At 50.8% G+C, this 15,281-nt stretch overlaps 1 protein-coding gene across 4 annotated transcripts in view; it reads right to left on the bottom strand.

Moving 5' to 3' along the window:
- Positions 1 to 15,281, bottom strand: part of NUMA1 (nuclear mitotic apparatus protein 1) — a 100,754-nt gene that overhangs the window by 2,750 nt on the left and 82,723 nt on the right. For all 4 annotated transcript variants that reach the window (XM_036743264.1, XM_036743265.1, XM_036743263.1 and 1 more), the window contains exons 14-22: positions 11,451 to 14,675; positions 10,787 to 10,828; positions 8,805 to 8,849; positions 7,003 to 7,113; positions 6,686 to 6,904; positions 4,784 to 4,962; positions 2,945 to 3,194; positions 1,594 to 1,861; positions 443 to 579 (exon numbers count right to left, since the gene is read on the bottom strand). In XM_036743264.1, the coding sequence (XP_036599159.1) occupies positions 443 to 579; positions 1,594 to 1,861; positions 2,945 to 3,194; positions 4,784 to 4,962; positions 6,686 to 6,904; positions 7,003 to 7,113; positions 8,805 to 8,849; positions 10,787 to 10,828; positions 11,451 to 14,675 (4,476 nt within the window). The remainder of the gene's footprint in view (positions 1 to 442; positions 580 to 1,593; positions 1,862 to 2,944; positions 3,195 to 4,783; positions 4,963 to 6,685; positions 6,905 to 7,002; positions 7,114 to 8,804; positions 8,850 to 10,786; positions 10,829 to 11,450; positions 14,676 to 15,281) is intronic.

Consider the following 15,281-nt stretch of genomic DNA (forward strand, 5'->3'; position numbering starts at 1 on the left):
CTGAAGAACTTAAAATCTTTCCACTCAAGGCCTCCTATCCTGCTTGAAAATGACTACCATAAGGTTAGAAAACTGGCCTGAGAAGCCCATGGACAGAGCAAATATGATTAGCTTCTGCCATGGAAATGATTACCTGCAGACTCAATATAAAGGATAGGTGGGGATAGGTACTCAGAGCAAGGATAAGAGAAGTAGATATCCCACATTTAGACTAAAGCACATCCAGGCATGGGATAGGAGGAGGAAGAGAGGGGAGCTTGAGCCTCTGATCTCTGTATCCACCCTGGGGGGCCCAAAGGGCTCAACAGCAGAGCTGACAAAAATGTGCAAAGCTGGGCTTGTTACTCAAGTGTCCAAGGAGAAGGGAGAAAGGCCAGGCTCTAAAGAGTGGGGGAACAGAAGAGGAGAGGGCTAGGGGCCTGACCACTGCTGCTGGCCTCACCCTGGCCTCCAAGGGATAAGAGGTCTTCAGGTGCGGGAGACAGACTCGGTTACGTTGCTGCAATTCCGCAATTCGGTTCCAGTCGTCCAGCTGCTCTGGCTCATCCTGGCAGGTGCCTGTATAGAAGCTGCTGCGACCTGTGATGGACAGGAGTGGAATAGGAAAAAGAGGCAGGGCTCAGGGGAGGGAAGCTAGCTTTTCTGCACTGAACATTCTGTTTCCCTGATGTGCCCTACATCCATTTACCCCTAGACATGATCAAATCTGGTGAGGAGACCAGGGATTCCTTCTATCCCAAATTCCTTCCCATAAATGCTCAATAGATGCCTTCTTCCTTGGGTGTGGGTGAGAGGCCCAGGAAAACACTGGAGCAGCAGCCCCCTAGTGCCTCCCACTGACCTGGTGAGTGTTAAGACTAACAGACAAATGCCTCGAACTCCCTAGGGCCACACACAGGAATGGGCAATCTAACCTTCCATGGGCCTCTGTCAAGTCTGCTTTTGATTACCTCAGGTTAGGTCCTAAGTCAACGCCAGGGAACAATGCAAATTCACAGTGGAAAGAAACTAGATTTGGAGGTAGGAGACCTGGGTTCAAATCATGACTATGCCACACACCGTCAATCGACATTTATAAAACATCTACAGGTCTGCAGGCACTGTGATAGGTGATGAGAATGCCCTATTCTCAAGAACCTTGGATCCCGTAGGAGCCCTACCCCCTGGGCCACTTCATTTCTCTGGGCCTCAGCCTGCTCACCTCTAGAACAAGAGGGTTGGCCTAACTAGACATCTAGGACCCCAGGATCCGCTGATCCCATGGACAGCAAATAGCCCAAGGGACACATGCTTTGGAGCACCAGGCTGCAGAATGATTTTTTTTCAGCATCCCAATTATGAACCCCATAGACTGATTTTAAATTTAGTTTGCAGGCCCCAAGAGCACACAGTGGCTTGGCTTGAGTATGTCAAAAAGTAACACAAGGCAGCTCAGGATTAAAAATATTCCAAAGTGTTGTGAGTAGATAACTCAGCTTCCCAATGCTAGGACTTTGGCAGCCTAATTGGGTCTGTATGCCTGGTGCCCTTGAGAGAACCCGCTGACTTGTGAGCTCCCTCTGTAGACCATCCCTCTCCCTTGGGGACTCTCACCTGAAGGGGCCCCACTAGATGCTCTGGCCTGGGAGTGCCGGGCCGAGCTGCGTGTGGTGGGCCTGTAGCCAGGAAGGCTGAACAGGGTTGAGTTACCATCCTCTAGGGAACCCAGCCTGGTCCGTGACTCCCGGGATGGGCAGTTAGCCAGGGACTGAGCTGAGGATGCAGAGCGAAGGCCACCACGGAGGCCACGCTGTGGGGCAGGGGCTGACTGTGTGCTGTAGAAGGATGAATTCGAGCTGTCAGGTTCATCTGTATCCAGCTTCTGAAAGAAAAGATGGCTGAGTTACAGTTTGGGGCAGAGGTCAGGTCAGCCCAGGTCTCTATAGAGATCATTTAGCTTCATCTTTTTCGCTCCTGAGTCAACTTACCTTGATTTACCCTGCAGACTTAGAACTTATTTACTGTGGGACCCTCTCGTCTAGCCCTTATGTTTATGTTCCTTTGTAAACATTCTTGTTTTTATCAGTCCTTGCAACATCTGCTAATAAAAATAATCCTTTGCATTTGTAGAGTATTTTACATTTATAACTTCACAGGTTTATATCAGAATAGCTGGGAATATAGGTCAGGTCTCGATTCTCAGTTCTATTCTCTTTCTACTAGCCCTAAATGTGCCTAAGATTAAGCTCCCTGAGATCACTATCTCATTTTTAAATTCTGTACTCAAAAGAGAGTTCTGCACCCAGGAGGCCTTCCCATCCTGTTTCCCTATGTAAGCCAGAGAGAGATGAGCCTCCTCAGAGTCATACCAGATGCTGTAAAAATACAGTCAAGGGCTTTAGGGTGTGCAAGCTCAGGCCACAGTCAGGAGTAACAATTTACTCTGGAGGGGCAATGACATCTCAGCCATAAAGGAGAATCTACAAGGAGCCAGAATCCTTTCATTCATCCCATTCCTCATTAGAGACTGAATGAGGTAAACACAGCACGGCATGCAGTAAAGTCAGGAGACTTGAGCTTTGCCAGTTCTACTGCTAACTCACCATGTAACACCCTCTCTGGGCCTCACTTTCATAATATACCAAATGGGGGTAATGAATTAGCTCTGCCATTGTAAAAAGCTGCAAGGATCTTTTACTTCAGGCTAGACACTCAGGATATAAAGGCAAAAGTGAGAGGAATGAAGAAAGGGAAAGAAAGAACTAAGTATTTATAGAACACCTACTAGGTGCCAGGCATGGTGCTATGTGCTATGCAAATATCATCTCATTTGATCCTAAGGAATTAACATTCTAACAGAAATGATGAGGAAGTCTTCAGATGAGCACCCACTCGAGGCACCTGAATTCAGTCTCCTGGGTCCAAAATCATCCTCACTTGCCCTCCTCCCTGACTTCAGCCTTACCCTGGATAGCATCGTGATATCAATGATCTGTGTGGTCCGCCTTCGGGCTGAGCGGGTCTTGGGACCAGAATCCAACATGATGTCACCCAAGGAGTCCAGGCTGCTTTCTAAGGGGGCCTGTCCTCGGTCAGGGATTGGCGTGAAGTACAGGCTCTCCAGGGACTCCACCTTGGTAGGCAGGCGCTGAGAGATGGGGGAGGCTGGCTCCCCAGGGAGGCTGGTGCCATCGGGCTGGGTTCGGGATGACTTTCTGTGGAGGCAAAACCCATTATTAGATCCTTGGGGCTGCAAGGCATTTTGGAGGTTATTGACTCTACTCTTTGTGTCTGGGCAGCACTGTAACCATTTTCATTCCTGCTGGGTCTACCACGTAAGATATGCAGCACAATTCTGCCGATTTTGGCAACTGGTGGATCTGTGCTATCTTTATGGCAAGTAATGACAGATGCAAATGAACTAAAATTGCATTCTGCTCTCTGTAGACCTTGACTCTTGAAATGATAGGATAAGTTCTGTTAAGGGAGGGACCTACTCTTTCCCCACAATAGGTCTTGTTCTCTCCTGCCTTTGCAAACAATTATTGCTTTTTGGAGAATCTTTCCCCAATGAACAGACTATGTGTCAATACTCCATAGATCCTGCTTACATCCCCAACAAACGCCCTTTTGCTTATATGCTATCCTAGGCCTGGAATGTCATTCTCACCTCTGGCATTTTCACTTGCTGAAATTCTACCCATCACTTAAGATTCAGCTTACAGTGCCACCTTTTTTTACACAAATATTCCTACAAGCAATATTTGCAATAACAAATTACAGGAAAGATTGAACAAATTGTGCTATGTGAATGAATGGACTATTAGTAGGTAATAAGTATGATTTCAAAAAATATGGGAAGTCTTCAATGAAGTGATACAGAAGGAAGAAAAGTGCATCCAAAAGAATGACATACTTCATTTTAACAACTATATAAAGACAACGTAAAATGACAAGAAAACTCAAATCAAGGACTTGAGATGATAAAGTCAACAATAAAGCTTGTATGTGTCCTTTTCTTTAAAGAATTGCAGCCTAAGAAAGCTGTGACCCTCAACTGAAAGAACATATGAAAGCATTTAAAAAACTGGAAAGCACTGTATTCATAACAATCAAAACTGAATGTGTGCCAAAAATCTCCTTCCACTTCTCTTCCTGCCCCATCGACTCCAGCAGTGCGGCTGCTACAGGCTCACAACCCTGAAGTCATCTGGCCGCTCCCCTCTCCCTTCACATACCATCAGGTGGCAGGCAAGTCCTGTCAGTTTGAGCGTCAGAACACTTGTGTCTATGCCCTTTCCATACCCACTGTAAGCCCTTCAGCTGAGATCCAATTTTGTCCTGACTGTTCCCCTGCCTCTTGCCTTTCCACCCCCTCCCATTCTCCCCTACTGCTCCACTGGGATCCTGTAGCTCCCTAGTGCCTACTGAAGTGGAAATTCTTTACTTTGTCATTCCAGGTCCTCCACGACAACTCCAACCTGCACTTCTAGCCGCATTTAATTCCCCTTCACAAACTCTTCATTCAAGTCCAGCAGTCTACATTCCATCCTCTCGCTCTCTTCTCTCCCATCTCAAGGGCCCGTTCATGCGCCATGCCTGGAATGGACTCCATTCCAGCCTGTTGAAGGCTATCCCACAGGCATGATACTGACCTCTACACCTGTGTTCTGCCCTTGGAGTATCTCAGGATGGAGGGATAGGATCCAGCCCTTATCAAATCTCAGGATCTAGCCACAGCTGAGATTTCTCATTCAAAGGTTGGATCGAGGCAAAGATGTACCATGTTGCTAAGGTAACAAACCGGGTGCGGTGAGCTGCCGATCTTGTAGAGGTCAGTGGGGTCCCTTCTTCACTGCTCAGTTCAAGGCTGTCAGTGCTTAGGTCCAATTGGGGCTGTGCCCGGGGTTCTCGGCTCTTCAATGCATCTGTTGCCACCTGAAACTTTCCAAGGTCACGGAGCTGCTGGTCTGCATGGGCAACCTGGCAGGGAGGAGAGGAGAGATAGAGAGATGCTTCTGTTGGTCCTTGGTCAGGAAAGTGAAGAGAAGACCTACTTAGAACTTGTAAAAGCTTGCCTGGAGAGGCAGCATGGGGTAGTGAACAAAGTGTTGGACTTGGAGTCAGAAATACTTGGCTTATAGCTATTAAGTGGTCAAAAGGTACGAACAGGTAATTTTCAAAGATATGCCAATTATCAAAAAGCTTATGGAAGAATCAATGAGCGAATTATCAAAAAGCTTATGGAAGAATCAATGAGCGAATCACTAATATGAAAAACGCAAATCAAATCAACTCTGAGGTTTTGCCTTGTGTTCATCAGTGTGGCAAAGATAATAAAAGAGTGAGGGAGTCTATGCTGCAGGTGCTATGGAAAGGCAAAGAAAGCTGCCAATCTGTCCAACTGCTCTAGAAAATAATTTGGAATTAAAAAAAATCACTAAACTATGCCTAGCCTTGAATGAGGCAATATCACTACCAGGCATATAGCCGTAAGTAAGACGAAGACAGAAGGAAAAGTCCCCCGCGCAGAAAAGCCTTCAGAGCAGGGACTGTAAGGAAAGGGGGTGCCCACAGACTGGGGCTTGGCTGGACAAACTACGACGATTGTATATTGATAACGATTGTAATCGTTACTGTGCTATGACAAGCGTAATTCAGAGATGCTTAGGAAGACTTGAATGATGCAGAGCAAAGTCAGAACATTTACATGCTGACTGTGATAACAAAAGAGAACAACCCCCAAAGGCTCCAACTTCAGCTGATTTCCTGGGAGGTGCCTCTCAGCCCTCACTGGAGAGTGGTGCACAAGGCAGACGCTTCTGGATGTTGCCAATGTGTTCAGCTATTTTGCTTGACTGACCTTAATTGTTTCATTAGACTGGCCTGCAGAGAGGACAGGGACTATCTTTCCTAGTTGTATCTCCAAGTGCTCTGGCCAGGGCCTGGCACATAGTAGGTGCTTAATAAATGTTTACTGATGAACTGAACTGTTACAAGGAAGGGTTCTGTTCACTTTGCATTTGCTGCCCTGCCTGGCTTCCCAACAAGATGCCCCTCCCAGGATAAGCTCCTCACTTCTAAACTCACCACCATGCTGCTAACTCAAGCCTTGATTGGCACTACCTCCCTCGGTTCCTCAGCATCTGCTGCCTTGCCCAGTTTCAACTCCACACTTAAAGTATCTCACAAGCAGAGACCCTGCCCCCTGCCTGGGCTGCTCCACATCCTCCCCACCTTCAGGAGAGTGACATCTCAGCCTTCCAAACTGGCTGATGTCCTCCTCCAAACTTGGGACTCCATTTCCTGCCTCCGTGACTTTGGACTGGCTGTTCTCTGTGCCTAGAGCGGCCTCTGGCTCCTGCCTTGCCCCTCTTTGATTCCAGAGCTTCCTTAGGAGTTCATGCGATATCTCCAAGAGAAGGCTTTCCTGATTTTCTAGTTGTTAGTGGCTTGTTTTGTTCTCAATTAAAGTTACTCCTCTTTTCACTGTTTAGCTTATCCTCGCACATCCAGTGCCTGGTAATACGTCTTGCAGACAGCATTTCTCCTCAGAGTTCTAGCCTAGTGAGGCACCAAACCACCAGGAAAACATAAAATTAAGAGAACCTTCCCTTGCTTGACTTCCCCCAGCTTTTCTCAAGGCTAGGATCGTCTCTTCCTTGCTCTCCCCTGCCCCTGGCCCCCAGGGTCTCTCGTTTCTCACCTGGGCCTCGAGCGTCCGAACCTGGGCAGTGAGATGGCGGCAGGCCTGCTCGGCCTCCTTGGCCTTGAGCCCGGCCTGCTGCAGCTCCCAGCCAAGCCTCTCTGACTCAGCCCGAAGCTCAGTGTTCTCCTTCTGAAGATTCTCCATGCTCTGCAGCCGTTCCTGCAGCTCCTGATTCTGCTGCTTCTTGGCATCATAGTGAGCCTTAGCCTTCTCCATCTGCAGGCGAGGGGGAAGATGACAAAGAGCTCAGGGGACTCCTCCCAGAAGTGGGGCCACAAAGGGTACCCTGATTCTAAGGGGCTGGAGCTCCTCACCTGTCCCTTATAGTGCTCAGCAGCCTGCTCCTTCTGGCTCAGCAGGGCCTGCAGCTCACTTAGCTGGGCCTGGTGAAGATGAACTTCCTGCTGGAGTTCACTTTCATGGGGCTGTGGAAGGAGGAAGGAAGAAGTTAACTATGAAGCCAATCTGAACTCTTCTCAACTCAAGCAGCCCCCACAAATGCCTGGGAGCCCCATATTCTGGGTCTTTTCTTCCAAGAGTCCTGTTTCTTAATGTTTTGGGTAAAGATGTGGCATAGCATAAGAGAGCGCTGGATTTAGAGTCAGCCAGCCTCAGTCTGAATCCCAGCTATGCCAACTGCTAGCATATGGCTGGGAGCACGCTACCTCTCTGGGATGCCACTTCCTTATCAGTGAGATGAAGGTGCTGGACTAGGGAGCCTTGAAGGTCCCTTCTAGCTGTGCTATCATGATACCATTGGAGAATAGAGGACATGGCACACCCAGGGAGGACCTGAGTCTGCCAGGAAGAGGTAGCGTGCTCCCAGCCCCTTGGAAGAAAAGATCCAGAATATGGGGCTCCCAGGGGTCTTCCCTTCCCTCATGGAGCATCTAAATGAGGGAGAAGAAAAACTGAGATGTTATCCTCCTGGAAAGGCAGGATCATCTAACCAGCAGCACTTCTGTCCACCTTTCTTAAGCCCCAAGGTTGTCTCAATATTTGCTTTACCTCCCTCCTTATCCCCTCACATCTGACTATACTTTACCAGTTCCCAAAGTGTTTTCATATATTCATCACATTTGGTCCCCCGCAAAAAGCAATCAGAAAACTGAATCTTAGAGGGATTATATGACTTACCCAAGAGCAGCAATACTACATGACAGTCAGGGCTCAAATCTAAGTCTTGTGACCAAATCTAGTATTATTTCCTCAAATACATATTTCATTAAGTATTTATTACCACTAATTCCTTCTCCCCTATAGCACTTGGCATAGGGCCAGACATAAAAGAGTATGAGTAGGTTTGAAGGTTGAAGTATGTTAGACTAGAGATGTCTGCAGCCTTGGTGTCATCCTCTACTTGTCCCATTCCCTCCCTGCCCCCAATCAGCTGCCAAAATCTTGTCAATTCTATACCCATCTCTTACCATGCCCCCCTCTACTTACACAAGCCTAAGATTTGTATAGGACTTCAACCACTTCCTGCCTGGACTCTTGTGAAAGTTTCTTAATTGGTCTCCACTCTCCAACCCACCTTTCCTACAGTAATTAACAAGACAGCTTTCCTAAAGCACAAGCCTGACCAAACTGTATCACTGCCTTATTTAAACTCAAGAGGTTTCCTTGGCTTGTTATTTCAAGGATTAAACCGACCTCAGCCCTGAAAGCCTTTCATGATCTAGCTCTAGTCCACTTTTCCAGATATTTTACACTAACCATTCCTCTTCACGTACTCCACATTCAATCCAAATTGGTTCACCTGCTGCTGCCAAAACTTTGGGCACCTCTTACCAATGGGTGATAGCTTCTTAGCCTGCTTGGTGGCATCTGATTAGGGTTCAGGCTACAAGGAGGGTAGAAGGAGAAAGGAAAACACCAATCTCTTCCTCAGATCAGTTCCTCCTCTGCACTCAATGACCCCTGAACCAGAGCCAGGTGACCTTTGGAGACGCTGCTCCCAGAGGTAAGGGCACCCATAGTGCCATAACCACTTTTTTTAATTCCCCTCTGACCTTGACACACAGAGTTAAAGAGAGAGAACTTAGCACTGGCTGGAGGCACTATCTTTGTTTCTCCTGGTACAGAGGCAGTACCCCTCTCTGTTCCCACAATTTACCTTCAGATTTTGTTGCTGGGCCAGCTTCTTATTCAGTTCCTCGACCTAGAGAGAAGGAAAGGCAGATAGGAGGAAAAAGAAAGTACTTAGATGAGCATTCTCCACTCGGGTACAGGGACCAGGTTTGAAATGCCTATCTAAGCACATAAACAAGGGCTAAAATCCCCAGACCTGGTCTAAGAGTGAGGTGGTGATGCAACCCAATAGCCTGCTCTGTACCAGTAGCTGCAGGCTTCAGTGTGGATACAAAACGGATCATCTATGTTACTACTGTATTCCTCCTGTACCCTCAACGCACTCCTCTGTCCCCAGACAATCAAGACACAGATCTACCCCCACACCAAAGCTTGCAGAATTATCTTCAAGGAACTGATGTGGAACATAGGCAGATGCAGCTGTTGGATGCTTCATCTTTACCTCAGCCACCTATATTCCCAGATTGTGGTAAGGAAATTACCTCCTCCATCTGCTCTCCACCTATCCTAGGTCAATCAATCTCTAGACCCCACCCCCGCGCTAGAAGGTAGCAAAGCCAAAGCTGAGAGAAGCACCAACCAATTTCTAAGCATCTTCTCCTAACCTAGCTGTTCTTTCTTCACTAGCAGCCAGGCAGGTTGTCAAGGGCATTAGCAGCTCAGGGTGCTGCGGTTAGCATTGGAGGTAGGGGTAGAGGGGGTGCTGGATGGAGGGGTGGGTGAGCATGTAGGAAGCACTACAAGTTAGCAGCATACCCAGATCCCATAAAGACACAGGAAGGGGAACAAAATCACCAACTCAAATAGGATATGTGGTGGGGATAGGGAGGTGACACCATTGTCAACTCTTTGCTGTCGAAAGGATCAACTATCTATGGGGTCCATGGCAGGGGAGAGGGGTAGGCATCCCTGCTATTGGCTTGGGAAGGGCACTGATGGGTTACTACTACCTTCAGCAAGGGTGAGTGGGCTCTTCTCTGAACTGTTTCCAACAGGAAGCAGTCATGTCAGCCTGTGATAAAACTATGCTATCTCTGAGAGAGAGAAAGAGGAAGCCCAGACTGGCCTAGTCATGGGGCCTCTCTGGCTGGTGCTTTTATGGACAACTATGGGCCCAAATTTATCCCCTTATATGTATAAAAACAATGCTTTTAAGGGTTTGAGTTTGATCTCTACACTATTTTCCCATTCAAAGTCTTGTCCCAAGTTATTCCTATCACAATACTCTGGAAAAAGTGGCCATACTCAAAGCGTCTGGGAAGGGGGAGGGCTACAAAGGGTGGGAGGTATTCCTGGCTTAAGTCTCTTTCCTGCTCAATTCTGTTCCTTTGATAGAACTTTGGGAAGAGCAAGTTATGAAGACCTCTCCTCTCCTTCCCACTAGAGGGCAAGGCTTGTGCCTGGAGCTTTGTGGATGGTATCATAATTACTGGAAAGATGGTACCTAAAGGCTAAACCCTAGAACTCCAGTTTTCACTTTAGCAATCAGCTGGCTCAGGGAGTAAAGTCAGAAGGGTTGCAGTAGAGGGCAACATGGGCCAGACTTCATTCAGAAACAAAAGACCCAGGCTGCAGAAGGCAGCTTAAAGGAAGTAAAAGGGTTGTCTCCCTGAAGCACAGCTTGGAGAAAGTACAACCAAAAGGGGCAAAATATGAAGCTAGTGCAGGAAGATGTGTCTCATTTCCCCGCCCCACTAGCCTAATGTGACAGAGTACAGCAGGTAAAGGAGGCCCAGTGAGGAAGTTCAAACCTGCAGAAAGGAATGGAGGATGAGGTCAAGGCATTGGCCCTGTCTCTCTGTGGGGAAGGCCCAGCATAATCCACAACAGCCCAGGACCTGGGCCTCGATTCACTTGCACACCCCCGTCCCCCACCCCAGTGGAGAGAGGGGAGGCCCCACCGCAGTAAACAGCTCGTAGCAGGAGATGATGACGGCAAGCTGCAGCCAGGGTCATGCATTGTCACCGCTTAAGCAGCCAGTGTTTAGTGGGTGCCCCGGGCATTACCTGCTTAGTCTGTTCTCTCTGAAATACCTCTAGTTGCTCCACCTGTGTAAGGGGGAGGGAGCAATGGAAACAGCAAGATTAGGAATAGGGACAGAGGGGGAGGCTGGTCCTGCTGCGAGGCTTACCTCAGCTGGGGTTCAAAGCTGGGGATCTGGGGTGGGCACCCAAGGGTTAGGTAAAGGTAAGGATAGGGAGATCTGCTGATCCTAGGGCACTGGCTTCCTGACGGGGGTGGGAGGAATCCATCTCTTAGGCTCAGCCAAGTGTCTCCCCTCATTTGCTCAGCTAGCATCCAGACCATGCTGTTCACTGACTCAGTACACCTAAAACACAAGCTTGCCCCTGTGGAACAGTCCAATGACTTCACCACAAATCTTCCTCATTGGTCTCAGATCCAATACGGGAAAAAAAGGCTGACAACAACTTAAGACTTGTTAGGAGAAAGAAGAGTCCTGGGGCTAGGACATGCTAAGGCCACCTCCAGGTTCTAGCAGCATTTTCTCTGCTATCCAGGGAATGAGGAGGTAGTTGCCAACTTTCTCGACAGCACAAGACAAGAAACAACAGAGTAAAATTGGGCCTGGGGGGGATCTTACACTGTGGACTCTCAGAGGATGTCGTGGGGTAACTAGGTCCCTCCTCCTCTGCCTGTCGGGCACCTTACCTGGGCAGTAAGTTTCTGCCGCTCTTCTTGGAATCTCTGCCTCTCCTCCAGGATCTTGCCCTTGGCACTCTCATACTTAGCCGTCATGGTCTCCAGCTGCCGGGCTGCGTCCGAAGCCTCCTCTCGGCTCCGGGCTGCCTGGGCTTCTGCCTCAGCCCGTACCACCTCGAGCTCTCGGGCTCTCCTGAGTTCGGCCTCCAGCTGCTGTCGCCCGTGGCTGGCCCGCTCTCCCAGGTCCCGGTTCTCTTTCGTGAGCTGGCCGTGGGCCTGCTGTAGTGCACTCAACTGATCAACGTAGCTGGCATTCTCTGCCCGCAGCTGTTGGGCTGCCCGCTCCTGCTCTGCCACCTTCTGTCGCAGTGCGGTGAGCTCTCCGAGCTCACGGCGGGCCCGGAGAAGTTCTGCCTGCAGCGCTGCTGCGGCCTTCTCACCCTGCTCAAGCTCCTCACGGTGACGGCTCTGCAAGGCACTCTGCTCGGCCTCCAGCTGCTGGCAGAGGTGCTTGACAGGCAGCAGCTCCCCAACCAGGGTCTGGGCAGCAGTGAGCTCACGCTGCATCGAAGACAGAGACTGCTCTTTCTGAGACAGCCTTTCGCGCCACACCTTCAGCTCCTGACTGAGGCCCTCAGCCTGCTCAGCCTGGGAGGCCAGCTCCCGCCGGAGACTATCTGCAGCTGCTCGCTGCTTCTCAGCTTCCTCCTGGAGCGTCTGCACCTCGGAACTCAGGGTCGCACTGTGCTCTGCTGCCTGTGCGCTGGCACTGGCTGTCTCTGCCTGCAGCAGGCGCAAGCGCTCTTCCAGCTTCTGGCTCTTCTCTGACTCGGCCAGCACCAGCCTTTTCAGTTCTTTGCTCTCTCCCTCTTTCTCTAGAACCTGGAGGTTCAGGATGGACACCTCCTCCTCTAGGCTGCCAATAAGACTGTTATTCCTCTCCGCCTCCTGCTGGGTGCGGGCCACTTGGGCTTTCCACTCCTCTTCAGCCTTGCTCCGTTCCTCGGCGGCAGCTCGGAGGGCAGCCAGCTCTTGGGCACTCTCCTCCAACTGGGCCTGAAGAGTGGTGGTGGTGCCTTCCTGACTAGCCTGGGACACCCTAGAAGCCTCAAGGCGGTGCATCAGCTCAGAGGTCTTCTCTTCTTGCTCCCGATACTGCTGCTGCAGCTTGCCCAGCTGAGCCCGCAGAGCCTCCAGCTCCTGCGCGCCTGCCTCCGTGGCCCCAGGGGGCCCTGCCTGGGAAGCAGTATCCTCCGCCTTGGCCAGCTGCTCTCTCAACTCCTTGATGGTTGTCTGCAGCTCTGCCTGTTCTGCCTGCAGGACAGCCTCCTGCTTTTGGAGTTCTCTGAGCTGTCGTTCCTTCCCTTCGGCTCCTTCCAAGGCCTGGGCCAAGGCTTCCTGCAGGGCAGCAAACTCTACCTGCTGCTCACTCAGGGAACTCTGCAGCCTCCTTTCCAGCTCCGCCTTGGCTGCTTTCTCGGCAGCCAAGTCCGCCTTGGCCTGGTCACGCTCCTCTCCTATGTGTGCCACTTCACTCTCCCGCCGGGCACGCTCTTCATCCTGGCACCCCCGGCTCTCAGCCAGAGCTCTACGTGCTTGCTCTAGCTCCCTCGCTAGCTGCTCCGCTTCCTGCTCCTTGGCCTGCAAGGCTGCTCCAGTCCTGCTCAGCTCCTGGCTTTGCCGCTCCTCCAGCTTCCGTGCAGCAGCCTCAAGCTCTCCCCCCCGCCGCTGCTCTTCAGCCAGCCTCCGTAAGGAGGCTTCCTTTTCCTCATCAGCCTTTCTGGATGCAGCCTGGAGCTGGGCCACCTCCTCCTGCAGCCTGGCCAAGCTGTCGGCCAGGTTCTTCACCCGCTCTTCCTTCTCCTGCAGTTGCTGGCGAGCGCCTGACAGGTCAGCTTTGAGCTGGGCATGTTCTTCTTGTTGCTGGGTGTCCCGGCGCTCGCTGAGCGCCTCCAGCGCTGTCACTCTCTCCTGGGCCGCCTGCAGCTGCTGCTGCACTTTCTCACACTCTTTGTTCAGAGCCTTTAGCTGCTCCTTGTGCTGGGCACCACGCTGTGCCTCCCCCTTCTGGCTCTCCTCAAAACGAGCGCGCCAGGAGGCTGCCTCTGCAGCCAGCTGCTTGCATTCGTCCTCCGCCTCTTGCTGGCTAGCTGCCACCTTTTCCAGCTCCTGCTGCAAGGCCTCTACTTTGGCCTGGTACCCCTCCCCAAGCTTCTGGAGCTGAGCCTCCAGACCTTGCCTCTCAGCCTTCACTTCCTCCAGATGTCGCCGATCTTCTTCTTGCTGCTGTGTCAGGCTCTGTGTCTCTGCCTCCAGCTCTGAAATGTGCTGTAGATGCCCCTCCAGGGCCTCTGCAGCCTGTCGCTTCTCATCCTCAAGAATGCCCTTAGTGTTCTGCACTGACTCTTCCAAGGAAAGCAGGCGTTCCTGGAGCTGGGCATTCTCCCGAGCTAGCCCTTCTCTCTCTGCCACTTTCTGCTGCTCGGCCTTTAGTTGGCTCTCCAGTTCTTGGACCTGCATTTGAAGATTTTCTGTTGATTTTGCCTCTGCTTTGTGCTCTTCTTGCCAGGCTGTCAGGTCAACTACACGAGCACCAAGTTCCTCCACCTTCTGCCTCATCACAGTCTTCTCCTGCTCCGCCTCCGTGGCACAAGTCTGGGCACTGGTACAGGCCTCCTTGGCAGCTTGGAGCTGCTGCTGCAGAGCTCCCAATTCAATGGCTTTCTCTTTAGCCAGCTCTTCCAGCTGTTTCAGGGCTGCATCCTTTCCCCGCTGGGCCTCCTTGCACTCCTCCATAGCTGCTGCTAGCTGCTGGTCCTTGGTCTGGCTGGTCACCTCCCAATCCTGGACCAATTCCTGTAGCTTCCCCTCTTCCTGTTTCAGCTTGCTGCTCAGCTGCTCCACCTGGTGCTGGAGGCCTTGGGAAGCCAGCTCTTGCTGCTGAAGGGTCTCAGTCAGTCGTGCTTGCTCCTTTTCAGCCTGTTGCTTCAGGTGAGCCAGATCACAATCCTGCTGCTGAAGGGTGGCATGGAGGGTGGCCACTTGGGCAGTCAGTTGGGCTTCCTGGGCCTGAGCCTTCTGCTCCAGTTGCTGCTTCTCCTCCTTGAAGCGGCCCCGCTCAGCTTGTAGCTCTGCCTCCCACTGATTTCGTTCACTCTCCAGCTGTTTCACTGTGCCCTGAAGCTCAGCCTCCTTTGCAGCAAGGTTGGCCACCTCTTGTTTCAGGGCTTCCAGCTAACAAGAAGAAAAGACACACATTAGGTGCTGCCCACTTCCCTGTAGCCCAGAAGAGTGGAAAGGTAGGTGGTATCTCTCAACAGCTTGTGTTTGTTTGAAAACAAACAAATAAAAAAAATCATGATCTCCCAGATCCTCATCTATGCTGGGAAGTTGCACAGACTATTTGTGAGCATGAGCTCACCCAGACTAGCACAAGGAACTTTGACCTGCTCCATCTCCAGCCTGGCCTGGTTTGCCCCTCCTTTATGCAGACTGGTGTGCCACCGCCCCCAATTCCCCAAATTACAGAAGAACTTGGCACAGACATCTCATGCTGCAGCTCAGAGCTCTCGAACTCAAGGGATCCTCCTACCTCAGCAGGGATTATAGGGGGTGGGTCTTTTTTGGGGCAGGGCAATTGGGGTTAAGTGATTTGCCCAAGGTCACACAGCTAATACACATGTCAAGTGTCCTGACTCCAGGGCCGGTGCTCTATTCACTGCACCACCTAGCTGCCCCAGGAGGTGGGTCTTTTAAAGATGAAAAAAGCAGACTAAAAGAAATGAACCAATTCGCCTAAGATTTCACATCAACTAAACTGCAGATCTAGGATTCCCCTTC

This window comes from Trichosurus vulpecula, chromosome 2 (assembly GCF_011100635.1).
Source record: "Trichosurus vulpecula isolate mTriVul1 chromosome 2, mTriVul1.pri, whole genome shotgun sequence".
Lineage (NCBI taxonomy): Eukaryota > Metazoa > Chordata > Mammalia > Diprotodontia > Phalangeridae > Trichosurus > Trichosurus vulpecula.